The sequence below is a fragment of the Puma concolor genome, chromosome B1 (genome assembly GCF_028749965.1).
Source record: "Puma concolor isolate L17-30 chromosome B1, mPumCon1.1.hap2, whole genome shotgun sequence".
In the NCBI taxonomy this organism is placed as follows: Eukaryota; Metazoa; Chordata; class Mammalia; order Carnivora; family Felidae; genus Puma; species Puma concolor.
In genome coordinates, this window is record NC_141670.1 from 190772624 (window position 1) to 190799912 (window position 27289).

Here is a 27289-nt window from a genome sequence, read left to right on the forward strand (position 1 = left end):
ATTCTTATAATCAGAATTCTCTAGTCACAAATATTATTGTCTGTGGTTCCTTAACTTTGATTCTATTGTATCTCTTACAGGCAGTACATCAAAAGAATACTTCACAGCAGTATTCCTGAGATTCTATGACTTACTCAGATTCAGAAATTTCTGTAATATATCCAGGCTGATCAATTTATACACTTTCATAATTGTTTACTTAAAAGGAATGATTTTTACTTCTTCGCTTTGTATTAATCAAATGTCCCATGATGCCTCTGTAGCAATTACAGTTAGTTTGCAAGAAATTGGTATGCTCTTGAACACTACTGAACACTCAGATTACATAATAGATGGTTTATAAAATGTTAATAATGGCCCTCATATATTAGATATGCTAACCTAAACAGGAGGCATGTTTTAGATTATGTAGTTTGAATACATTGCTTTTAATATGTTCTCCTACAGTGAAGAAGGGAAATTTGCAATATATTTGGTTGGGATGTTAGCATTCTGCTTGAGATGGCCTTGAACTCATCACAGTATTTATTGATATTGAAGTAGACTTGAAAAAAATCCAAAATTGAAAAATTTTAGGTAGTATTTATGCATCCTCCTGATCAAATATGAGTAATTTTGCGAATAATACTTTCTTACCACAATCTGCCATACTCTTCTGTTATCTATTATCTTTCTACCTGCGTTGACTGGCATATAATATTCTTCCTTCTGGAAAACTCTTATCCACTGCTCAAGAACTATTGTGGGCCTCGTCTCCTTTAGGAAGTCTTCCTTGATAAAACCTTCAGGCTTGCTATCAGCTGATTCAAATCTTTCCTCTTCTGCATTCTTTAGAGTCATATGCTTTCTCTAAATCACTAATGTTGTTTTATAACTGTGTGTTAGCAAATTTTCTCCCTCACTAGCCTGTGGGGTTCTTGAGAGATGATCCCAACTAATATTTTTTATTAGCAATGCTTTGTCCAAGTTCGGGCACATAGAAGGCATTCCATAAATATTAGTTGAATGAAATCTATCGGAAAGAAAAATCTCAAATGGCTGTTTCAATTTTATTTACCTTCCCAAGCATTTATGTTTTGTCTCCCAGTGGACTTATAAGCTCTGTAAGTATAGGGATGGAGTCTCCTACTTCCAAGTATAAGTATTCTCTTAGGAGCACATAAACAGCATTTTTATATTTATGAAATCAAATACACTAGATATTGATTGTCAGTCTTATTTCTTAGCACAATATCGTACAAGACATGAAGTGATTATGTGGATTGTTTTACAAAAGTTCAGCATCTCTTGAAATTATCCAAATATTAGACCCACTTTATATGACACGGAGGAAATCTAGCATATTTTGTGATAACGGAAGTAACAAAGAAGGCAAAAGATTTTTGTTCTCAAAAAAGGCCATTTTATAGATACGGACATAATTGGCTCCGACCTAATTCAATAGTTGGTGAAAATCTGGCAGCATTTCAACAACTCATGGCCAAAGTTGTTGGAGATGCTTTCCTGATCTCAATTATACCATCAATTCCCTCCAGTTCAATTTAGCACATCTTAATTGAGTGCTTACTATGGGTTATGCATCAGGCAACTTGCTGAGTGTTAGGTATGATGGAAACACTGAGTATAAGCTGACTGGAATTATATTTATTCCTGGCTGTTTCTCATACTTTATCTAATTGATTTAGACAACATGACTTCACCTCTTTGACCTCAGAATATTTTAATCTGTGACACGGAGGGTATGAGTCTCTACCTCATAGGAGGTTATAAAGGGGGTAGGGCTGGCACAGTGTTTGGCACGCAACTGCCACATGTGAACCTTGTGATTCACCTTTTTCACCGGACTTTGACCAGTCTACAGTAGAGGGAGGAAGCATGAAGGACTCCATAAGAAGGCAGGTGCCAGCTACAAAGAGGCAATTGGACTATAGGTTGTTTCCAGAGGTCTTTATTTTAGTAGCATTATTATGTGTTGGATTTTTAAAGGAGGATATGTGCCAGGGTAGTGTTATAATTCAATTTCAATTACAGTAACTGTTATGTGTAGCAAGCTAGCCAAAGGTTGCCAAGTTCCCTGTGCCCAGGCCCTGAATTTAATAGCAGTAATGGCTTTGCACAGCGACTTTAACTCCCCATTACTGTCTCCTTTTGATTTAGTGGCAGCCTTCTCCCCTGAGGTAGAGTACTGATGCCATCTTCTCAACTGGCTCAGGTTTCTGGGGAGATGTTCATTCTGCCTGAGACCTGCCAGGAATCTATTTTTTAATTTCCTGTTATTAGATATGGTGGAATAAGACATAGTTCCCTCTTTCTTGCTCTTTTTCTTTCTTCTTTTTTTGGTACCCTCTCTCACTCACACCAAACAGAGCTGTTTTACAGAAGCTTTCCTTACACTGTATAGATTCTATATGTGGAAAATCACCAGTACACATTTATATATTAAAATTATTGCATGACTGAGTTTTGTATTAAAAAAAGTCTACCCAAAAAACAATTATCAATATTGCTGGTGTATTTTGTAGAGAAATACACACAAGGGCAGATTTGAAATTTCTTGCTATCTTTCCTTTATTCCTTCTATCCTTCCTTCTACCCTTCATTTCTTCCTTCCTTCCTTTCTCCATTTCTCCATTACAGTTCTTCATTTCTTCCTTCCAAACATCATTCATCTATCCATCATTCCTTTCTTCCTTCCTTCCTCCATTCAATCCTTCATTACTTTCTTCCAGCCATCATCCATCCATTCATCCATCCATCCATCCATCAATCCATCCACCCATCCATCCCTCCTTGTTTCCTTCTCTTGCCCTACTTCTTTCACTCCCTTCTTCCTTCCTTGCCTCCTTCCTCCTTTATCCCTTGTTTTTTCTTCTTCCTCATACTCCTGTGCTGTTTTTATTCTTCTTCCCTTCTCCTCCCTCCTTTATGTTTTACTCCTTAACTTAATGAACCCTTTTGCAAAAACCCCTCTTCTTATTGTCTACAGTTTCACATTTTCTTCCTGTCCATTCCTGCTAGTTCTGTCTAGTATGTACTTAGAAGTCCTTTGTATCACCCATATTTTTATCCTCCCAATATTTGTAGATTCTTATCCTATCCACTGGTTGTCAGTTAGCCAAATAATATGCATGTATCTCCTTTAATCTGGCCTCATAAATCAAACCTTTCTTTTCCTTAATTTTTTTTTTTTACTTTTATTATTCCCTAAATGGTTTCCAATTTGTCTTCACCTTTCTGGAATGGAAATGACTCAAATTTAACACAGGACTCCAATTGGGGCTGAAACCTCACTGGCTGAATTTTGCCATTTCTTTTCCTCTGAACAAACATTTCATGACAAACAAGTATAGTATGGTTCTTCGTCTTGCCAATTGATTGCTTTGCAAATTCATGCAGAAAAGTCTTTACTGAGGTTGTCTGAAGTAGATTAAAAAAATGCACCTTTTCCCAGGAGGCAGGGGGACAAGGGTTTAAACCCAGATTCAATGCTGTTTGTGACACGTGCACTTAAATTCTGTGTGACTAGAGTTCCTAATATCTAACACAGAATTAGTAATGTTTGTTCTCATGAAAAGATCCTGGACCAGTGTGAGGTGAGCAAAGTGCGCAGAGCACTCGCAGGACCCTGAAGAATGAGTACCCCCTGAAAGTGCGCCTCATTTATTTCATCCAAGTTCCAGTCCTTCTCATGAGAATAAAATAACATGTGTGACAATGCTCTGAAAAATGTGAGCATATGGACAGATATAAGGTACTGTGATCATTGTTCTTTACCAGTGCTGTTGAACGTGACTCATTAACAGTGGAGTCATTGCACATGCTCAGCACCCTTTGCCAAGTCCCTCCCTCTGGTCTCAGCATGTCATTCCTCCAGGCTCCAGGTGCCCTAATTATGTTAGCCCCTGCCTACTTAGGCACCTCCAGGCTGAAACTAGCCCAGTGTACTGTTCATACACAGGCTTTATTATTTCTTTATCTTGACATCAAAATGTACTCATTTAGATTCCCATTCCTTTGGAGTTCTGCTTATCTGCTTTCTTGAAAATAACAAGCTTATCAGATGAAATTGCATTTGTCACTGTGTCTATAAGGAAGACTGGTTTAATGTGTGATCCATCTCAGGTCACAAATTTGTAATTTCATTAAGGTGTTTTGTAGATACAGTGCCTTGCTCTCCAAGAGCTTTAATATATGGCTTATAGAACTATTTGATCATGAACTACAATAAGAAGTGTATTTTTTAGCATGACCCAGAACACACATGAAAACAATTAGAAAAGAATTTCACAAGATACTACTGACCCATTCTACTTCTGAAGATTTATGTATCCTATCTAAGACAAGGATTCCATTTTCTTTCCTAGTGTACTCAATTCTAAATTGAGGATCATGAACTCATTAAGTTGATTTTGCTATCCATTAATATGACACAATCATTCTTGAAAAAAGCAACACTCAAAAGTGTTATTTTTTCCACTGGAACTGGGCGGATGGCTGTGACACAGACTTTTAACTGATATTTGTATGCCTATGTGTATCTGGTTATGCCTAGGTAAATGGTAGAAGACAGTGCTTGTCTGACTTCACCATGGACATTAAAGAGTTCGCCTTGATGGGGACATGACTGTCTCCTGTGCACTGATAATTAACAGGTTACTAGGTGACTCAAGCAAATGTCGTAAGAGGCCATGAGGCTCATTATTGGGTAAATAGCTGGAATACCACAGTGGGGCATTGAGGAGAAGGCAATCTCCAGAGATCCAGGGAGGCAGTCAGCATTTGGGGATTTCCTAAACAGAAAGAAAAATCTGGCAATTGAGAGGCAGGTATTAGAGGTAAACAGTGGATTTAGATATAAGAGAAAAACTAGTTACAACTGTATCATGAAATCACGGTGTGGCTTCAGACAAGGCTCATTCCACACCATATCCTACGTCGGTCTGTTGGCTTTCTGCACCTTGTATCCCCCTTTACTTCACCTATGACTGATGCAGCTACATGCAAATAGAACCAGGAGATCAAAGCTGTAACGGAAGCCAGTCCGAAAGTGCAAAGAATGAACAGTGCCTGGTAGATCCTGGGAAGCCAGTCGGCCTTGGACCCTTAGACTTTTGTTTTGATTTTCCTCCTTTTGCCTGGAATAGAGCAGGCCCTGAATACCCCATTAGAATATGTACCTCTGTGAATGTATTTTAATGAAGTTTTTTTCTGACTTATCAATTCTGTCTTCAAATTGCTCTGGTATGCCATCTACTTGGAGTTGTGCCTCATTCTTCCCAGGTGTGCACAGCCATTATCAAATTCATAATATTTCAGAGTTCATTTTTTTTAACATTTACTTATTTTTGAGAAAGAGAGAGTGAGAGAACATGAGGGGCAGAGAGAGGGGTAGACAGGATCTGAAGTGGGCTTTGCTCTGAAAGCAGATATATATATATATATGTATATATATATATATATATGTATATATACATATATATATGCACACGTATACATGTATATGTATATACATGTATATATATATGTATACATGTATGTGTATATATATATATATATATATATATATTTTTTTTTTTTTTTTCCTAAACAATTCCTGATTGAATGACTCTTCATATTTCTGATGTCCAGGAAAAATATAACCTTGTGGAGGTTTTTTGCTTACCTTATAAAATTACAGGATTATCTACATGAAGAGAAAAATAAGCTCCTCTTTATGCCCAGGCTCTTTCAGAAAATGAATCCCAAGTTCATGTATAAACTTGCAGTTACTAAGGACACATATCAGGGAGCAGTACAAAAGTAACAGGGTTTTAGAAAGAAAAAAAGTCACAGAAGAATGTGTCATTTTTTTTTTCTTCCACTATTTGGTGCTACAACAGTAACAAAGTACTTTGATACACAATGCATAAGTCTCAAGAAATATAAAAGCAAATAACTGATAAAATATATAGAAAAATGACCTTTTCAAAATCCCATTTCAAACTTTCAAAGTCAGGAGCTTAAGTGAATGATGAATGTAAGATGCCTTTTCCAAGTAGAATAGAATTGTAGAGGCTCATTTCTACCCTGGGTAGCAAGAAATTATTAGGATCACCCTGACTCACAATGATGCTGTGAACTTCTAATTACCCCAGGTAATGTAGGCATGGGTAGTACATAATTGAAGTTCAATGATAACACAAAAGGCTTCTTCTAACCATGCATTTCAACCTTCTTTCCTAGCAAACATTTGTGTAAGCCAATGAAAAATAGCCAAGTTGCCCTCTGTGTCCTTTTACGTCTCTTGCATATCTTCCTTTTTGGTGATGCTGTTTATAAGACATAAAGTAGTCAAAATGTTATGAAAAGAGGCTATGCCTTCCTGTGAGTTGGATAAAGCTTGAGTTATTTTTCATACTGATGGCAGTGAGGATACATGTAAGGTTCAGGAAGACTCCAGGTTCTATTGATTAAACACACACAGAAACAATCTGCAGGTGGAAACTTGGCCAACCACAGCAAGCTTCAGGAGCCCATGGTTGATGGTAGCCACATATGATGTTCATGGCGAGGTGAGACAAAGAAGCTACCATGTGAAGCTCAAGCAGCTGCCAAGATGCTCATCACATCTCCAAGGCCCACAGGCATCCACCATGGGAGCCACCCGCCATTTACAGAAAAGATGCTAATAAGATATGGCTCTAAAAATGCCATCTGTTCTCATTTTCACTGATGCAGAGGATTGAAAGGTTTGGACCTGATGGCAGCCAGAATTTAAAGGGAATTCCCCAAAGGGGAGTTCCAAAATATTTGAGCAAGGGCAGCATCATTAGAAGCACTGCATAACTTCCCAACACGGCTTCTTTGAAGGGTAGAGGCGCCATTGGATTCACAAGTCCTGACAGTGAATACTCACACATACTGGCACTTACTTGATATCTTTTATAGTTAGAGCTTTCACTTTATATGTATAATAAGAATGGATGTTTGCTTATTTATCAGGTTGTTGAAATTATCTAATTGTTAAAAAAAACCTGGTTGATGGAAATATTTATTTTCCTATTTGATTTCTTCCATGAATATTAGTGTGTGTGTGTGTGTGTGTGTGTGTGTGTGTGTGTGTTTTCCTTCCAAAGGAAAAAGACTCATATAAAAATGATTAAAAGTGGTTTTTTGTCACTTAATAGCAAGTATATTTTTATGGTTATATGTTAAATAATCAGAATGACTCACATGCTCATTAACAAAAATGTGTTGATTAATTTTATGTTAAAATCATTAGGGTTTAAAAATTATGAAAAAGGGACTGTTGGCATCTGAATTGAGTTTGACCAAATTCAAGATATTGTAAAAGCAGTGTGAATACTCAGTACCTAGACCAGATGCAAATTTTTCTTCTTGCTTATGACAAACATTTCCATCCCACAAGAAGCCTGAGCCACCTTTCCAGTGTCTCCGGAATGGTTGGCCATCCACAAAGAGTGAAGGCCTGCACAGATCACAAGAGCAAACTGATGTTATCCTGGAGAGTACCACATGAAGCGGGGGCGGGGGGGGGGGGGGTCCTAAAGAAAGGGAATATATGAAAGCTAGTCATTCCCAGTTCAGAAGCTGACCACTATAGAGTTGCTTTAAAAGTTTGGGAGGCTGCATCAATGAAGTGAGGGTAGTGGCCAGTAAATAATTATTTCAAGAAAACAAATTTGAATGTTCAATACAGTAAAAATTTAATAGAAAACAGGGGGGAAAGGCACAATTTTGTGGATCAGTGATTGTCTTAAACCTCCGGATGGTTTTAGAATCACTACGAATTTTCCAATTTGCCTAGCTATTCCATTGGATGAGCTTCATACTTGCTAAGAGACTGGTTCTTAAAATATCTCCTTCTTCATGCATTAGTGTCATCAGGCATCAAGTTGTCAGGTTTCCAGTGGTCTCACTTTTCCTGCACAGATGTGATGAATGAAACTCTTTTCATGCCAAGGTGTCAGAGATTAATTTTTTTTCTGCCATTTAAGTTCTTTTTAGGACACCTGGAATACTTAATGTGAAAAAATTAAATCATTAACGGTGGGGTTCTAGATATGGTGATTCTTTGTTGGAGGCTTATGCATGTGGCTTAAATCCTGCCCTACAGGTAGCATACCATTTGTTTCTTCCTTCTTTCCTTCCTCTCCTCCTATCCTCCTTTCTTTGCTATAACTTTTACTGATCAACCAATGTATTCCAAGCACATGAATAAGTACTGAGTACAGAAGGATGGATATGATCCCTCCTCTCAAGCACTCATAGTTTCATAGAGGAGATAGTTATGTCAACCAGCTCATAAACCTTGAAAGGATCATAATTAAGTACAAAGCAGAAGGAAGAAGGGGATCAATCTTGTTGAGGAAGGGACTTGTGAGAGACCCCACTCAGGTGAAAACATTTAAGCTGATTCTTAAATGACGGAAAAGAATTTCTCAGAAGGAAAAGGGAGGGATTAGAGAAACCGGCCTGAGAGCTTGGCGACAGCAATAGTTCAGCATGACTTGAACACAGAGCGTGAAGAAAATATGTCTGGAGATGAGGCGGGAGAGCTCCTCAGAAGGTTGGGAGGGACTTTGTGGGCCTTGCTATGGTTTGGGGATTCCATTCTGTAGTCAGTGACATACTACTGAAAATCGAAGCCAGAGAATAACATGCTTCTATCACTCTGACAACAATGTAGACTGTGGATAGGTCAGAAGAGGAAGAGGATTAAGAGCATTTTATCATCCTAAGAGGGACTATCACAGGTGAGCCTAATCTAACTGAGTAATCCTTGAAAAGAGGTCAGCAAGATTTGAAGCATAAGAGAGATTTTCCCACTAGTGGTGACAGAGCAAATTGCCATGTTGTAGAGAGAGCAAAGAACCAAAAACAGTTTCTGGGGGCTGAGAGTGGTCCCTTTCTTACAGCTAGCAAGAAAACAGGGACCTCAGTCATGCATCCACAAGGAAATGAATTCTGTGAGCAACCAGTGGTCTCAAAGCAGATCCCGACAGAGCCTCAGATTTGATCATAGCCTCAGCTTAAACTTTAATTTAAGCTTGAGTAGAGGGCTCAGATAACCCATGATCAGACTCTTCATCCATAGAACTGTGAGATATAAATTTGTCTTGGTCTAAGTCAGTTTGTAATCATTAACCATTCAGCAGTGGAAACCTACTACATGCATGTACTAATGGCACAGTTCAGAGAGGGGCTGTCCTCAAAACCAGCAGGTATTGCTTGACTGACTTTTTTTTTTCTTAGAAAGAGAGAGGTTGTATGCACACGCATGCACACGTGTGCAGGGGTACAAGTTGGGAAGGGGCAGCTCAGCACAGTGCCCAAAGGCTTGATCTTAAGACCTTGAGATCAAGTCTTGAGAGCTTAACCCACTGAGCCACCCAGGCACCCCTTGACTGACTTGTTTTGATGACCCTTCAAAAAAGTTTTAATCTGTTGATGGCTATATATACGTTTAACATAGTGTGCATTCAGTTGTCTATAAAAGTTAATCTTTCATTCTTTGGGGTCATTTTGTTATTTAAGAAGCTATATATCCATTACGTTGATGATAATTTTTCTTTTCAGTGTGGTCCTACTAATGGCAAGTCTGTATGTGTGTTTCACATGAAATATACACTTGATTATTGCGCAAAATTTGGTTCTAGCATGATATAAATATTATGGCTATTGTATTTGAAATATTCTTTTTTAAAAGCAAGGTTATTAAAAAGTAATTAAGTTGGAGTTTTTAGTAATTAAACTACAACATAAAAGTAACATGAATAATTGTCAAGGAAATTGTTGTGTATTATTTTTCATATTTTTATTTCTTTGGTGCAGAGAAAGAAAATGACAAACCATTTTTATACTCTATTACTGTGAAGAAATACAACATATCAACTGTAATGAGGAATAATTTGTTGGAAGGAATATTTGGAATGAAATCTGGCTAAATATATATCTCCGCTAAGATTTCCGTTAAGCAGGGCTAAAATCTGTAGAAATTGCCCTGGGTTTAATGATCACATAAATAATCCTGTTTCAATTATCTGAGACTCAGATAATTTCTTAATAAATGAGTTAAGCATCAGACAAGTTTGTGTCTTTTGTTACTTTACAGTATTGATCTAGATAGAGATTATCCACAGTGGAGTTATGGGAAGAGGCTCCATGTGGCTGCTGTTTTGTTTTTTTATTAGATTTCCAACTAAAATATCTACTTTATCTAAATCAGCTTCACACTTCCGAACATCGGCATCCATCAATTGCTATTTATTTCACTTTGCTGGGTTATTAAGATGACTGTGTCTCAGTCTTGTCCCTCACTTAGGTGCCTGCATTTGGAGCTAAAAGAGGGATGTTTAGGGGTAGATTGAAGAAAGGAACTAAGATATGTAGTAACGCAGAGAAGCGTGAAAATGTTTATCGTCCTCTCTCCATTTACGTGGCATCTGAAGCTCCCTGGTGAAAGAAACTTGAGATGGATTCAGAGAATGAGTCATCAAACAATATTTTGACAACATGGAATGGAAACGTGTATCTGTTCACAAACGATTTAAAAATATCTTACTTCTGGTAGAAGAACAAACTTTGTAGAGAAGTTTGAGAAACTGATGGAGCGCCTATCTATTCTTAACCATGACGAATTTGTGAAAGGTGTGAGTCGCGGCTAGTTTTTAATAAGCTGGGGAAATGTCTTCCTGGAGGCTGTGTTACTTATGGGGTGAGAGTGTTTGAGCAGATTAATGCAGTGTTTCTCATGGTGTGGTCCAGAGAAGTCCTGCATTAGAATCATTGAAATGTTTGATTGAAAAGGAGATTCATGGGCTGTACCCAAGACCTACTAAATCAGAATCTCTGGGGAAAGTCTGAGGATTAATTTTTTTAAGTTTATTATTTTTGAGAGAAAGAGAGAGAGAGAGAGAGAGAAAGCACAAGCGGGAGAGGAGCAGAGAGAGGGAGGCACAGAATCTGAAGCAGGCTCCAGACTCTGAGCTGTCAGCACAGAGCCTGATGTGAGCTGAAACTCAGAAACCCTGAGATCATGACCTGAGCTGGAGTCAGATGCTTAACTGAATGAGCCACCCAGGCACCCCATGAGGATTCACTTTTAAGAGGATCTCTAAGTAATTCTGATGCACGCTAAATTTTGAGTACCACCAGTTAATATATACATATAGCAGCTCCCTGTTCTTTCTTGCCATTGCTGGATAATATCACTACTATTTACAACTTCCCCCATTTACCTTCAGTCCTGTAAAGATGCGCTAAAGTACAGCTTCACAGTGTTTCTGAATCACTGCCTATTGTTCCTCCTTTTAACTACCTTCAGCCACTTAGTAGATTGCTTCTGCTATTCATCCTGAGGTCAACGTTGTCTGGTGAAGCCTGGTATAATGTTGCTTCTTTACCACTGAGGATATTGCCCAATCATGGAATGTTGAGTGTGATGCATCGGTGGAGTTGATGAGGCTGACGGAGGAGAATATGTCCTTGAAGGGGAATTTCCTCAGCAGATGACAGAACCCTTAGAAAACACAGTTGAAACTGAGTAGAGTCTGTAGTCTGATGATACACTGACACATCACTGTATCTGTTCATTATGTGGAGTGTTCCAGAAGGGAAGGTGACTAAGATGTTGTTGAAAACCAGTGCCCAGGAAAGTTATTTCAATGCTGTGTGTGTGTGTGTATTTATATATATAACTATATATATATATATATATATATATATATATAGGTAATTATATATATAGAGAGAGAAAATTATATATATATATATATATATATATACATATATAATTATCTATATATATAATTTGCAACAGGGATACCTGGATAGTAATTTTCTTAAGAAGAGTTATTTAAAAGCCAAGTTCATTATAAATGGATAAATTAGTCCTATATTACTTGTGGTGAAGATGGTGGTAATCTTGATGGGTGAATGTGAGCAGTGTGTTTTCTTTAGAATCCCAACTCACCTGAAGACACCTCACAACTTTTTATCCACATCGTGGCTAGAAATGATAACAGTATTTAGCTAATTAAGTTGTTCTGTGGATTTATTGAGATAATTCACGGAAAGCAATTAGAACAGTACTTGAGGGGATCCTGGGTGGCTCAGTGGGTTAAACGTCGGACTTCAGCTCAGGTCATGATCTCACAGTTCCTGAGTCTGAGCCCTGTGTCCGGTCTGTGCTGAGAACAACTCAGAGCCTGGAATCTGCTTTGGTTTCTGTGTCTCCCACTCTCTCTCTGTCCCTCCCCTGCTTGTACTCTGTCTCTCTCTCAAAAATAAATTAACATTTTTTAAAAAATTAAAAAAAAGAACAGTACTTGATATGTGACAAGGACTCAATAAATATTAACAGTAATAGGTACCATTTAGTGAGCATTTACAATGTGCCAGTGTCTGTCCTGAGTGCTTTGCATGAATCATCTCAGCAAGTTGCCCAAAGTCATGGAGCTCTAAAATGGCAAAATTGGGATTTGAACTCAAGCATGCTCCTAACCTCTGCATTATCCTTCCACTTCCATGAATGTGAGTCATTATTCCTTCACATTATTACTGAAATAAATTCCTCATTTGATACCTTGCTGCTTGGTTTTACTTCAGCTCATTTTGAAAATCCAAATATCCTCCCTATTCACTCAGTCACAGGATTTAGCCAGGCTTCTTGAGGATCAAATAACTGCCTAAGAAGGGAAATGAGTTAGAGGCAGGCAAAGGGTGCTCATTTTGCATGTCAGAATGGGAGATGGCCTGCAAACTGAGAGAAGAAATGTCATGAGGGCATTGGGACAAGTGAAATGGCTAGCTTTGAGTATTTTCCAGGCTCTGGGCAAGTTCTCTGCCAAGACTAGTCTTATTCCCCAGGGGTCATGCAATGCAGCCTGCCCTTGCTGTGGAAAAGAAAAAAAAAAAAAAAAGTCACCACCTAATATGTGTATGGTGTAAGCCCTGTGCAGTAAAGTTGATCTCGGTTCCATTCTCCAACCTCCCACTGCCACTCAAACCTAAGTGGTACTTTCCATATTTGCTTAAATGCTTCCACCAGATGCTGCCATGGATTTTATTTATTTACATTTATACTTAAAACACTATCTGATTATGATCTCTGGGGTCAGCCCTGAGTTTAAATCCTGGGTTGGATATTTCCTGGTATGATCTACTAAACCCTCTGTTCCTCAATGTCCTCTTGTAAAATGGAAACAAAAATGGCACCCATCTCATAGGGTGTATATGAGGATGCTGTGAAAGAATTCATATAAAAAGCTTAGTTCACTATGCTGTGTCAAATAGATTTTCCTAACAATATTAGCTATTATCATCTAAATTTTGTTTTAGTAGATTTTTAAGCTTTGCAAAGACAGGGGAGAGGATTTCTATTGCCCATACACCCTTGTATGGTACCTAGACCAAAAATCTAACAAATAAATAAATGACAAATAATCAGAAATAAATGGAATGAAGTTTAGTTTTGACCAGGCCAACTAATTGAGGCTCTGAGACTAGGGTATGGAGAAGCCTTTCTCCCCTTTCCCTCCGGTTAATACCATCCCCAACCTGCAATAATAAAAAACACAAATAAGCAGAATCTCTTGCTTCTCTGCCTTAGTTCACAAAAGGGCAGCCTCATCTCTCATTTTAGAAGGAAACATTGTTTTCCTTCCAAAAGACATATTGCAGAAAACAAAGCAGAAATGGGTTCATTTCTGCCAGGAACTGGTGATTTTGAATAAACTGCACTTTAGTGATATGCTCTGAAGTGCAAAAGTGTCTCTAATTAAGTGTGTTTATTTTTCTGGGGCCAGGCCAAGGAAATCTTTGTGTGACAGTAGACATTGAGCGACTCCCCAACGTTGTTTTGTTGAACCCTCTTTCAAGCAGTGAGACTGAATCTGCCTCTCACCCTCCTCATTAGTTTCTTGAGAGAATGCCATGCAGAAGCTTTTGGCAAATTGTCATGCCAGCATTCCCTTCTCTCACTTCTGCATCATCTCCATCCCTCCCCACTCTACTCTCAGGGCTGGGGCAATTGCATCTAAAATTGCATCAATCCAGGAAGGGCAAGCAGTCTTTTCAAAGCTCCTAATAAAGTGTTGGCTACTTACCTCAGTGATGTTTATATGTTAGTGAAGGGAAGCATTTATCAAGTTCTTAGTGTATACCTGGTTGCTGTCAAGTCTTTCCCATGGGGAAGGTCCTGAAAGTCAGTATACAGCTACCAGCCTGAATGGTTTCTGATGCTTTGGGACGTGGAACAATGTACCAACTCTTCCCAAGGCTCTGTTTCTTCATCTGTGACAATGAAATCTGGATCTTCTTCAAGGAGTTGTTGTGAGGGCAGGACAGCCAATGTGCTTAGCTCAGTGCTTGGCAAAGTGTGTGTCTGTGTGTGTGTGTGTGTGTGTGTGTGTGTGTGTGCATGCTTATCACATTTTCTCCATTCATCCATCAACAGACACTTAGGTTGTTGCCATGTCTTGGCTATCGTGAGTAATGATGCAATGAACATGAGAGTGCAGGTGCTGATGAACTGATTACATTTCCCTTGGATATGTACCCCAAAACAGGGATTGCTGAATTATGTGGTGATTCTATTCTTAATTTTTAGAAGAAATTTCATACTGTTTTCCATCATGGCACCACCAATTAGATTCCCACCAACAGTGCACAAAAGTTCTCTTTTCTCCACATCCTTGCCAACACTTGTTATCTTTTATCATTTTGATAATGCCTGTCCTAACGGGTGTAAGGTAATACCTCACTGAAGTCTTCCTTTGCATTTGCCTGGTAATTAATGATGTTGAGCATCTTTTCATGTGCCTGTTGATCATCTGTATGTGTCCTTTGGAAAAATGTCTATTCAGAACTTTTACCCATTTTTTTAATCAAGTTATTTGTTTTTTTTTTTTTTCTATCTTTCTTCTCTTTCTTTTGCTATTTAGTTGTATGACTTTCTTACTTTTTTGAGATATTAACCCTTTATCAGATATATGATTTGCAATTATTTTCTCCCATTATGTAGGTTGCCTTTTCATGTGTTGATGGTTTCCTTTTTGGTGCAGCAGCTTTTCAGTCTGATGTAATGCCACATGTGTAGTTTTGATTTTGTTGCCAGGACATCAATTTTAAATATGAACATAAAGGACCTGATCATTGGCTTTCATTTACAGGGCAAGCTGAAGGGCTCTACTGGGTTCCCTTGGGTAGAAAAAACATAGAGCAAGCCCCTCTGGAGACCAGAGGTGATATATGTTTAAGTAATAATAATCCTGTGAAAAAGCAGGAAGAAGGGTCCAGGAATTCACTTAACTACTAGTTTGGAAACTTCTTATGTTGCAAAGTTATAGGGGCTGGTGGATTAATTAGAATGCCACAGAATAGTTTGCAAGGATCATTTTGGGTACAACCTGCATTTCTGGGCTGACAACTATTTGTGCCGATGTTTGGGTTTTTAATTGGTTTAAAGCTGTGTAGAATAATGGGAAAAAATATTGGGCTTTGAGTTGAACGATCAGAGTTTGAATCTTGGTCCTATTACTCACCAGTGGTATGACCTTGAGCCTGCTATTTAAACTCTCTGAGGCTTAGTGCTTCTCTATAAATCTTATCTAATTATGCCTGTTTTCCAAGTGGCTAAGAGGGAAAAGCAATGTATGTAAAGGATCTGGTATATGGTAATTACCCAATTAATGGTGACTGTTGTTATCCAACATGTATCTATTCCATTCCATATGTCTGTGAACTATCAAGTGCCTTCCACGGAGGCATGTGAGGAACATAAAGGTAAAGAAGGCATGATTTCTGCCTTCTAGAAGCTTACTCTTAAATGGTGAAGATGTGTGCTCGACTGTAATATAACGTATCATAAGAGGAAAAGGTACTGTAAAAACACACAAAAAAGGAAGAGCTTTCCTACAATTCTGCTTGAAGTTTTCTGGGAGAGTTTTAGTAACTTGACAGGCAGAGAAAGGACTTTCCAGATAGATACCGTGTTTTGAACAAAGGCTGGAGACAGAGAAGCTCAGAGTGAGTTTGGGAGAAGGGAGCTGAGCTGTCAGGTAGGGTGATATACAGAAGTAGTGCCCATGAGGTGCGATTTTCCAGCTGGTCTCAGATCACAGAAGGACCAGGATGCTGTTCAAAAGAACTTGGACTGTTTTTCAGTAGGCAACTAATCCCATGGAAGGTGTTTGATTAAGGGAATGATAAGATGAGGGCTACATCCTAGAGTGACTACTTTGGCAACCCTGTGTGGTATGAATCGAGCGTGGAGAGACTTGTGATAAAAATAAGAACTGGTAGTGATTGAACACTCTCTCTGTTCTGGAAGTATTACTCATTAAGTCCCTAAACAGTCCCATGGGAAAGATGCTATCATCATCACCTTTTATACAGATGAGCAGATTAAGGCATGGAGATGTTAAGTAACTTGTCCAAGGTTGCACAGCTAAAAAGGGTAATACATGTGATCTAGGCATTCTGGCTCTGGAGTCCAAACTCTGAACCATTATACTACGTTGCCTTAAAAGCCAACCAGTAGGTAGGGACACCTGAATTCTACCGTGTCCTGCTTTTGTCTGCCCTTCCGTGCTCTTTCTTGGCCCTCAGTTTTGTTCATCTATGAATTGGCTTTCTGAGATGCTTTCTAACTCTTGTTTTTGTTTTTGTTTTTAAATTCTGTATTTTAACGTAGGCCTGATCTATATGGGCAGTAATGGGGTGGAAGGGGAATGAAATGATTGTGCAAGATAAAGACAGAAACGCCAAAGTTTTGTTTCTGATTTTTTGGTTGTTGTTCTCAAACTTTTTCTGGCTCTAAATTTATCTAAATCAATTAAAAAAAAAAACAAGCATAGGAACTACACATTGTAAAGAAGTATATATTTTGTCATATCGAATAGCGATGGGCTAATGCATAAGATAACTGCTAAACTCTAAAATTTACAAATATTAGGGATATTTATTAGTTTATTATACTCAGGCTTTGACACAGTATGATAGGTATTATTCAAGTGAGAATATTAGTTCACAATGACTCAGATCGAGTCCTAGCATAAGGCATCTCTTTGAGAAGAAAGTAAATCCCGAACGACTCTCTAAAGCCCCATTTCTCTCCGCACTCAGCTAGTTGGGGCAAAACACACATTTGCTTTTCCTGACTAGTAAACAGTGTTTCTGAAGCAGCCGGATCCAAGCTGTCACTCTACCTCTCGGCATTTTCAGGCTTTTTCTTCCTATTTCAAGATGCCGAGCTTGGTGGCTGTCTGCAATGGGAGTCCTGCCCTTGCTTAGTTTCCGTTTCCAAGGCAACTGACCAGCCCAACAAAGCCACCAGCGGGAGCGCGGGTCCTGGAGCCGCGGAGCCATCACTGCCGCGCGTCGTCTTTCCTCGGGACCGTCCTGGTGACCTTGGGGTCTTCGGGTGATCTGCGCGTTACTTCATGCGTGACTGTCTCTCTGTGTAAGAGTGATAACAAGGAAGCCGATAATTCCGACAGGCCCCACTTAATCCGGCTGCCACTTCTGGCCTCTGCTACAGTAGACAGGATGGATGCATTTCTCTTATTCACGCCCTTTCTCTCAGCCTCTCCATCTCGCCTCTCTCTCTCTCTCTCTCTCTCTCTCTCTCTCTCTCTCTCTCTCATCCTCTCTCTCTCTCTCTCAACCTCTCCTCCTCCCCTTCTCCTCTGGCAGTAGCCTTCTTAATGTAGTTTAATGGCTTTACAAAGAAAGCCAGGCAGAGGAGCACTTCTCACTGGCTGTGGTCGGACCATGACCTAGCTGACCATGAACTTGGAAGGGCTTGAAATGATAGCAGTTCTGATCGTCATTGTGCTTTTTGTTAAATTATTGGAACAGTTTGGGCTGATTGAAGCAGGTTTAGAAGGTAAGGGAGTGCTTTTTAGTGACTTCTAAAAATTCTCTGTTTTGCAATAAAAATTTCTTAAGCGAATGTAAAAGGCACCTGAAATGAGATCAGACAAATGTTACTCTGGGATGGACAGGCAGACAGGCAGGTCTTTCAGAGTAGGGAAGATGAATAAAATAAACTTTTTGTAAGTTTCAGTAATGTTTTCAGAGCAGAACATTAAGACTCTGAGAACCACTTTGAATCAAAATGTGGAAACCAAAATTGAGGAAATTAAAGGTTACTGATTGGTATGTCTGTTATATTGAGAGCATCTAGTCCATATTGATGTTAGACTTTGTTTAATCTAATATCCCCTTTTATTGCATCAGCAATTTTATTTGAGTATGTTGTAAGGTCTGGGTTTTTTTTTTTTTTTTTCTGCTGTTGTTGTTGCTAGGCAAATGCATTCATCAAATGGAAATAGACATTTATTATAATTTCTTATGGTTTAAGATTAGAGACTAAGAATGGCAAGCTTTTTGTAAGGTTGTCTTGAGAAGTATTTATAATATTACCTTTTCACATTTCAATGTAGAGGCTAGGGGGAAGAGTCCCCAACTTACAAAGGACTTTAACACAGATTCCAAACGGCCAATGTATTTCAAGTCTTGCTGTTTACATTCATCAGAGGCTCATTCTCCTATTCTCCTTAGCAATCATCTCTTTCTTAAAAAAATAAGGTGTGTTCTTGCCTGTATTTTTTCCGGATTAAATGTTTCTTTGAGAATCGGAGTAAATTTAGATTATTGTTTTCTTATTTCTCGCAACACATTTGAGAGCATGTTTGCATACAGCTAGTTACTGTTTCTCTAAAGTTGTCAGAGCAATTTCCAAAAGCATCCTTGGGTGATATTTGGCATGGCTATGCTTTGATATTCTTGTTGCTTCAGATTTTAAACTTGAGCAAAAATGCAAATATGTTGTAAATGTATTTATATCCACAACTAATCCAGCCCTCCAGAGAAAGACTACCACATGTGACATGATTACATTTACAAATAGCAAACATCAAATTACAGTATATGTGTCACTCTGATGTAGGTTATCAGAAACCTACATCCGTAACTCCTTGTGGGGTAAGGGATGGTGGAAAGCAAGGTTTGCTAAAGTAATTTTAAAGTGAGTTTGCAGAATACTTTTTGGAGCCTTCTGTGATGGAAGCTTTCATAGTTCCAAAAAGAAGATAATTTCTAAATTCCGGAAGTGTGGAGAGTTCTTTAAAATTGACTTTATCTTGTTCATTGTTATAAAAGCAATCACTTGTTTTGGCTTCTCTGTTCATTTCTATGTGTTATTTTACCTGGCAAATGTGACAGGGACCTCCCATTTTAATGGACTAGTTTGGGTTTGTTTGTTTGTTTACGTTTTTTGTTGTGTTTTGTTTTATATTCTGAGTCTGACAGGAACATGAAATAGTGTCAGTATTTCTAGCCACGTTGAGGGATTTGTTTTACCTGATTTTATAGATGGTGTGTGCCCATTCTTGAAACTCTTTTGTTGAGGGCTTTTACTCTGGATTTGGGGATGAAATCTACTGTAATATTAGTTTTGTTTCAGGAGCACAAACATTCACGCTCCCGAACAAGACCAGGTGTTTCCTTCTTCTAAAGGCTTCTAACCTCTAAGAAACTATTTGTTTTTCCTTTTCTTTATTACTTGCATTCCAAATTGTACTGATTCGTATGAACAGTTTCTTTCTTGCATTCTATCTATATTTTACCCTATCAGCATTTTCCAAGCTAATATTGTACTAATGGTATGGAGAGAATGTGCTCTGTCATAAACTTCAGTAAAAATTTATATCTGATTTGTGTCCAGTGTTTTTAGAAAGCATTTTGAAATGGCAAAATGTTGATAACCACCTGAAGGATGAATTATATTTAATCTGTAAAATTTGACTGAAACAGAGAGTAATAGTGCTTTCCATTTTGAAGTTTGTATAGGACTGATATCCCAAGTGAATGTGAGAATCAGAAAAACCTTCAAAACAAGATTTAAGTTGGCCACATACTTTGCTTACTGGAGATGTAAAACAAATGAATAGACTGAATTGTTATATTTTATTGTATATAGTGTGAATCTATAGATCAGAATGTGCACACTCTAAAGTTACAGCCCAATATTAATTAATGAAAATGGTAAACAGTATTTAATACCAAAATAGCCTCCTAACAGATTCTCTAGAGCTTTCTTAGAAACAAACACTGATGCTCACTTCATTCAGGTTTATTTTCACATAGGAATTTTCTTCCTTGCCCACCATTTTACATACCTAAGTTGGGGATAATGATTTCTTTGACCTTTCTTCGTTCTGTCTGCTCAAGAGTCCTATTAAATAAATTTGAATAGTAAGTAGAAAAATATGAACCTAACTTAAAGCCCGGTGAGGATGATTTTGATTTTTCCCCCTAAACTATTAAACCTTTTCTTGTAACGTTATAACTGTTCTACAATGTAGTTATCATTCAGAATGCAGTTTTTTTTCTTTTTGTGTTATTGTATATGCAACACGCATTGTGTTCTCAAGGGCACATATAATACTATGTCTGCATAATGTAGTTACTATCTTGCTTTAAATATAGAGAGAGTAAATGGACTTCAGAATAAATTGGTAACATTAAAGTCTGAAATATTTGTATTTGGTTGTCTTTGAGTACTTTGAGTTCTCATTCTTTGTGGAAGAACTGGGGATTAGGTCCTGGATGTCCTGGGTCCTTCTGTTCCAGTCTATGTGTGATGTGCATAAACACATAACGCTACAATACATCCATGGCATATATTTATAAACAAAAAAAGAGTTGCGTTTAGCAGGTGACATTATTTAACATGAGAAAATGAAACAACAGTAAGAATACAGATTCTTACCCCTCCCCTGCCACACGCTTGTTTTCTAACCTTGGATAAGCCTCTTTACGTCTTTTGTTGTCTAAACTGAGAAAACTGGAGTTGAAAATCTCCATGGAACTTTCCATTTCAAAAAGTTTGTGAGTATCAGGTAATTAAAATTGTTCATTTATATAATACATATCCTTTCTTATGAAATAGGTATCAATGGCCTACTTTGTAATTGATATGAAGTACAACCATGAGACTGGTCTTTCTTCCTCTTCCATAGTGGGATAATTCATCATACCTCAGGGAGATTTTCATTGTATTCCAAATGAATAGAGAAATGTCCTTTCCTGTAGCTCTAGACTTTGACATTTGGGACTGCTATTTTAGGCATCCTTGTGATAGAATTTCTCAAATCTTACATGGAGTTCTAATAACAAATAAACACATCGTGTTATGATTTATTAACAAAGGTCAGTAGTTTTATGTTTTGGTGTTTTTTTTCTGTTTGTTGGTTTTTTGTAATTCAGTTAAATTTCCATAAGTTTTTCCTTTTTTTTTTTTTTTTTTTTTTTTTAAGTAATCTTAATACCAGGTCAGTATGCATACAGATAATAGTTTTAACTTGAGCAAAGTTTTGAGGCTATCACAGAAAGCCAGTGTTTTGAATTTTTAAACTCCCTCTTCTTAGTGAAGAATTTAGGCAGCTCGAGTTATGTTGCTTTGGAATACTCCTAATACCCCACAACAATAAATTGCCTCTTTTCCAGCTATAAAAATGAAAGTGGTTTTCTGTTAACGCATTCCATGGAGAAATTGAATCAAAATTTTAATGGCAAAGCTATTTCATTATCTCTGTGTGCAACACTGGGCTGTGAAAATATCTACTTTTCATCCAAATGTGCATTAAATCATGGTGAGGTAGTTACTGAATTAAGAAAGAACCTTCCTTCTCCCTACTACCAACCTTAGTAAAAGGCAAAATTTTACAAAAATGCATTCACACACATGACTTGGAAAAAAAAAATCACTTTTATTGGTAATGGTCTTCAATAAAAAGACAAAAAAAGAAATGAACTGATAATCTAAGTCTTTTGTAGAATGTATGCACATTAGAATTTCTTGTGTACTTATTCAGCTCGCTTTATTTATCATGTATCTACAATACTGTAATACAAGTTTCCCCAAGAGTTCTAAACAAGGTATTAGCCATATACACAAAGATGGATTTTTGGAACCCAAGTTCTTAATTATCCTGTACTGTTGACAGAAATGTGGGTATGTTGGGTCTGTTAATAAATTGGGTCAACTGGAAAACAGTACTGACTGTGTATACATTGCATGTTGTCTAATGAGGACCAAGGGGCTGGAGATGCCTGGAAGGGGACAATTATTTCTGTCTCACATAGCTTAATTGAAAGTCATAGAGCAGACTCTTTTTCAATTCTTCTGGCATTCTGCTTTCCTAAATGCAATGGGATGCCAAAACCGATGTGTACTTGGACTATCAGAAAAGTTTTGCTTAACTGTAGTGTTTAAGAAATATAAACGTAATATGTGGTGATATCATAAAATGGAAACATACTCTTTATACCACTTAAGAATGGAATACAGGGAATATTTATATTATTTGAATTTCTTTAGGGTGTTTTATAGTTAATATGTGCTTTATCTCAAGAATATTAATGTCTAAGAAGTGACTAAGGAAGAGGACTTAGTATATTCAGAGGCAGTATATTCTCACAGAGAATCTAGAGTTATTTTGCTTGGATTCTGATCACAGTTTTGCCTTTTGACAGTCATGTGATTTGGGGTTATTATCTTTTTTAATCCATAAGATTAAATAATGATAAATAATATTAATGTCTTGCTTTATTGAAGATTACCTATATGTAAGGCAAGTCTTAAACATGATATACTATAAAACTGTGCATAGCATTGTATTACCGTAGTAATATCTTGTTAATCTACACCATAGTCCTCTGAGGTAGGTACTATTATTCTCAGTTTAGATGAGAAAACTTACACTTGCAGAGGCTAAGTAACTTGGCTTAAGGTTACTCAACCAGTAAGTCACAAAGCTGCAGGTCAAATGCAGGTCACAAGGCTTTATATCCTAGCCTATAATTTTAACTTCCTGGACATTTACAGCATGATGGCAATGGCAAAGAATTTGGTGAAAACGATAGAGTGTTAGGTCAAGTATCTATCAACTTTTTCTACAAGCCTCTCTTGAACACATTCTATATGCAGAATACCCTTAATCACTCACATTGTATAATACACATAAATATCCATTCTGACACACTGACTGTACTGTTCTAACTACAACATAAAGAATATTGTAAAGACCCTATCTTGTAATTAAGACAAAATCTTGTAACATAATTGAATCTGCATTAAATTCCAGTCAAGTACTGTCTTTCATTCAGCTTTGAGGTAAAAAATGAGGAGAAAGTAGATATACATATTTGTTCTCAGACTGAGCCTAGTTTCTGTTTGATTTGTCTGTGGCTAACAGGTGGGACAGCTAGAAATAGATGGGACAGAGAAGGTCTGGTGATTCTGGAAAAAGGAGAAAACTCAACATAAGATACTACAGTGTAAAGAAGAGACCTTGAATCTGGGAAGGGGATTATTTATGAAAAGGTCTGAGATTTATGAAGGGGATTGATTGGAACACAGACAAACAAAGGTAATAAGATGATTTATATCGGAGTAGGATTTGGGGTTAGGTGCATTCAGCGATGATTTAGAGCATCACATAAGCTTCAATGGGGTTTTCAGCTTGATTGGGATGGTGGTCAACAGAAAATGTATTCCAGCCTTTATCAGCAAATATAAAGCAGTAGAACACAGGTTATTCTTATGGGGAGCAGAAGGCAAGGGAGGAAGAAAGCTTGCTTTAGTTGAGAATCTATAGGACAAACCAGGTGAAAAAAGGGTTACATATGCTATGCCCTGGAATTATCATATCAACCACACCAGTTTGCAGGTGTTATTTCTGGTTTGCAGGCAGATAAACTGGAGATTCAGAGAGGTTAATAATTTGCTCAAGGTCACAAGAGAATAAGTGAAGGAATCTGAATTAGTTCCAGTATCTTCAGAGTGGCACTGATCCAAATGGTGTTCACTACGACTACGGAAGATAAATATTCAAAAATAAAGAGAAAATGTACACAGATAACTAAAAGCCATACCAAATATAAAACCTATAGACTATTAAAAAAACAGTTCCTTTTTAAAAATTTTATTTCTTTTTTTAAACTTTTCTTTTAATCTTTACTTATTTTTGAGATAGAGTGTGAGCAGGGGAAGAGCAGAGAGAGAGGGAGACATAGAATTCAAAGTAGGCTCCAGGCCCTGAGCTGTCAGCACAGATCCCAATGCAGGGCTAGAACTCACTAACAGTGAGATCATGACCCGAGCCGAAGTCGGACACCCAACCAAATGAGCCACCAAGGCGCTCCGAAAAAAGATTTATTTCTTTTTACTTCTGCGGAGAGGCATTTATATCAAAACACGACTGTGACAATGAACCAAAATAAATGAAGGAAGAAGGGGAAAAAGGGAAAGGCATATCTATAAATCACATATTGAAGTTCTAACTTAATCAAGACTTCATAAAATGGAAATTCTTCAGAAATTACAAATTCCGAATCAATCATTTTGTCGACGAAAACACTGAGTCCCAGAGAGATTAAGCAATTTACCAAATGAGTTGTTTTTGACAGAAATCTTCTCTACAGAGAAAAAATTCTAAATAAACTTTGAATATGACCTAAGTTCCCCAGAATATTTACCCAAAATAAGGATAGCTCTCCTAAGTTAGTTATTTTGCTAGCAGACCAGTAATTGTAAAGTTCAAGGATTCTAAGACTTGGTTGATGGTAAGTTAATTTCCGGCATAGTTTTATCATTTGAAGTAGGTAGTACTGGGCACTGGGGTGGCTCAGTTGGTTAAGTGTCTGACTTTGGCTCAGGTCATGATCTTGTGGTTTGTGAGTTCGAGCCCCGCATCAGGCTGTGTGCTGACAGGTTGCTCAGAGCCTGGAGCCTGCTTCAGATTCTGTTTCCCTTTCTATCTGCCCATCACCCACTCACACTCTGTCTCTGTCTCTCTCAAAAATAAATAAACATTTAAAAAATTAAATTAAAAAATTTTAAAAAGTAGGTAGTACCACGAAGAATCCTTAAGCTGAGGAACTTGGCTGTAAATTAAGGTGTTTTCTACTTGATGATTTGTCTAAGTTAGTGGTAGACAGTATTTACCACCTGACAGCCATTCAGTGTCCCAGTGGATGAATAACAGAAGACCCAGGCTTAATACCCAGTAGTAACATATACAAATCAGAAGGGCAGGTATCCTAATTGTTCATCATTTTGATTATTAAAAACAGAAGCTAAACTCCTTACTTTATTCGCTTCTTATACTCTCTCACAGAGGCCTACCTTGGCCTCTCTGTTTGAAATTCACCCATACCTTCCAGGCTTTGGGATATAATTGTTTGAAAAGCATTTGACCATGTCAGGAGACTCATCATCAAACAAATCTCACTGCTGAAACAGTACCAACTGTATATTTCAGTTATTACAGAGAGATCTTGGAGTATAGACATTAAGAACACAGACTCTAAAGCCCAAAATAATTGGATTTAATAATAATTAAGTCCCAGTTCTAACACATATTAGCCATCTTGGGTAAACACCCAAATCTTCTATACCTCGGTTTCTTTATATCTTAAGTGGGAATAATCATAGCATTTCCCTCTTCTGTTTGCTGTGTGGTTTCACATGAGTTTGCGAGCTTAGAACCCTATCTAGCATGTTATAAGCAATGTGTGTGTTTTGCCATTATGGCAAGGCACCGTCACCTTTCTTTCCAAAGAAAGCAGGTGACCGCTCAATATCTGAAACTAAAAGTTGAATTCATTGCTTGCTAAGCAAGTGCGAACCATACTTATAGGGTGCAATTGCTTGGAGCCAGACACTGCTGATGTTATACAGGGTTTTGGGCTTTCCACAGAGTGGTTCCCACTAATAAGAAGTTGTCTTTGATTGATTTGGTTGGGTTTAAAACTGGTTCTGGTGCTACTTGTTACTGTAATCAAAAAACCATTCACTTTCTGTCTTGAAACTATTGTATAGGAACGTCTTATTTTCATGGTGAATAACATTTATGATTATTTATTGAGCAGCTCCCAAGTGCCAGTCACTGTTCTAGACAGTGGGGATGCAGCCCTAAGCAAAAACATAGGACTTCCTTTCTTGCAAGTTAACCTGCTAAGTTTTGAGATACAAACTATAAATACTACAAACAGGTATGGGAGGCAGAATAGTTATAGTAGAATCCATTCATTCATTCATTCACTCACTCATTCACTCACTAAATACATGATCCATGTAGACTACTATCCCCACTACTATAATCCATACATTGTTCCAGGCACAGTAATGAACACGATCCAAGTTTTGTGGAATTTACGTACCATTGAGGAAGCAAGCCACAAAGGTAAACAAAGGGATATATAATCTGATGTTTAATAGAGACAAGCACAAAATATAGTAGGGGGTCAGAAACAAGGGTGTTATTTATAAGAGCACCTGGGTGGTTCAGTTGGTTGAGTGTCAGACTTCGGCTCAGGTCATGATCTCGCAGTTCATGGGTTTGAGCACCACTTTGGGCTCTGTGCTGACAGCTCAGATCCTGGAGCCTGCTTTGGATTCTGTGTCTCCCTCTCTCTCTGCCCCTCCCCCACTCACTCTCTGTCTCTCAAAAATGAACAAACATTAAAACAAAACTCATAATAGGAGTCAGAGAAGGCCTTTCTGAAGAACTGACTTTTCTGCCAATACTTGAAAGAAATGAGTGTGTAAGACATAGTAGAGTTTGGAACAAAAGGATTCCAGGTAAAGAGATTACCATGTACAAGAGCCTTTGACTAAAAGTGTGTTTCATGGGTCCAAAGAGCACAGGGAGACTTGTGGAACTGGAGCAGAGTGAGCTAGTGAAGGTAGTGGGAGCAGTGGAGGCATGGCCAAGGTCATGTCGTACCGGGGGATTATAGGACTCTGAGTCTTATTCTTTTCCTTCTGGGAAACCATTGAAAGATTAGGGTAGGAAGTCGCTACAAGTCTCCCATTCCAGCTTCTTTTATAAGCCCTGATAACAGTTTCTAGGCCATATATGCCTACCACAGTCTCTGCATGGGGTAGGCAGAAACCCCTTTGCCCTGCCTCAGACACCTGCCAGGACACTGATTCATTACCTTCTGTCAGAACTCTCTTCCCTGAAAAACCCCTTGTACTTCCCATGACCGATCTTCCTCAAATGCTCAGGCTAAATGATTCATTCCTCATTCCTTGTTGTGTAGCCAGGTCTGCCCATCTACCAGCCACCTGGGGCAGGTGAGCAAGTCGTCTTTATTTCCCCTTACCACAATGCTTCAAGATCCTTGGACATAAACCACACTCTTAATTGCATCTATAGGACTGTTGTAAATTGTTTTAATAAGACCTTACTAGAAAAGACATTTTTAAAAA

At 37.9% G+C, this 27289-nt stretch overlaps 1 protein-coding gene across 4 annotated transcripts in view; it reads left to right on the top strand.

The window, feature by feature from the left end:
* Positions 1–27289, top strand: part of KCNIP4 (potassium voltage-gated channel interacting protein 4) — a 1167863-nt gene that overhangs the window by 600305 nt on the left and 540269 nt on the right. The window contains exon 1 of one of the 4 annotated variants that reach the window (XM_086705350.1): positions 17700–17890. The exons of the other annotated variants lie outside the window; for them this stretch is intronic. Coding sequence (XP_086561476.1) covers positions 17791–17890 — 100 coding nt within the window. The 5' untranslated portion in view covers positions 17700–17790. Of the gene's footprint in view, positions 1–17699; positions 17891–27289 lie in introns of those variants that run through there. 4 annotated transcript variants of the gene reach the window in all.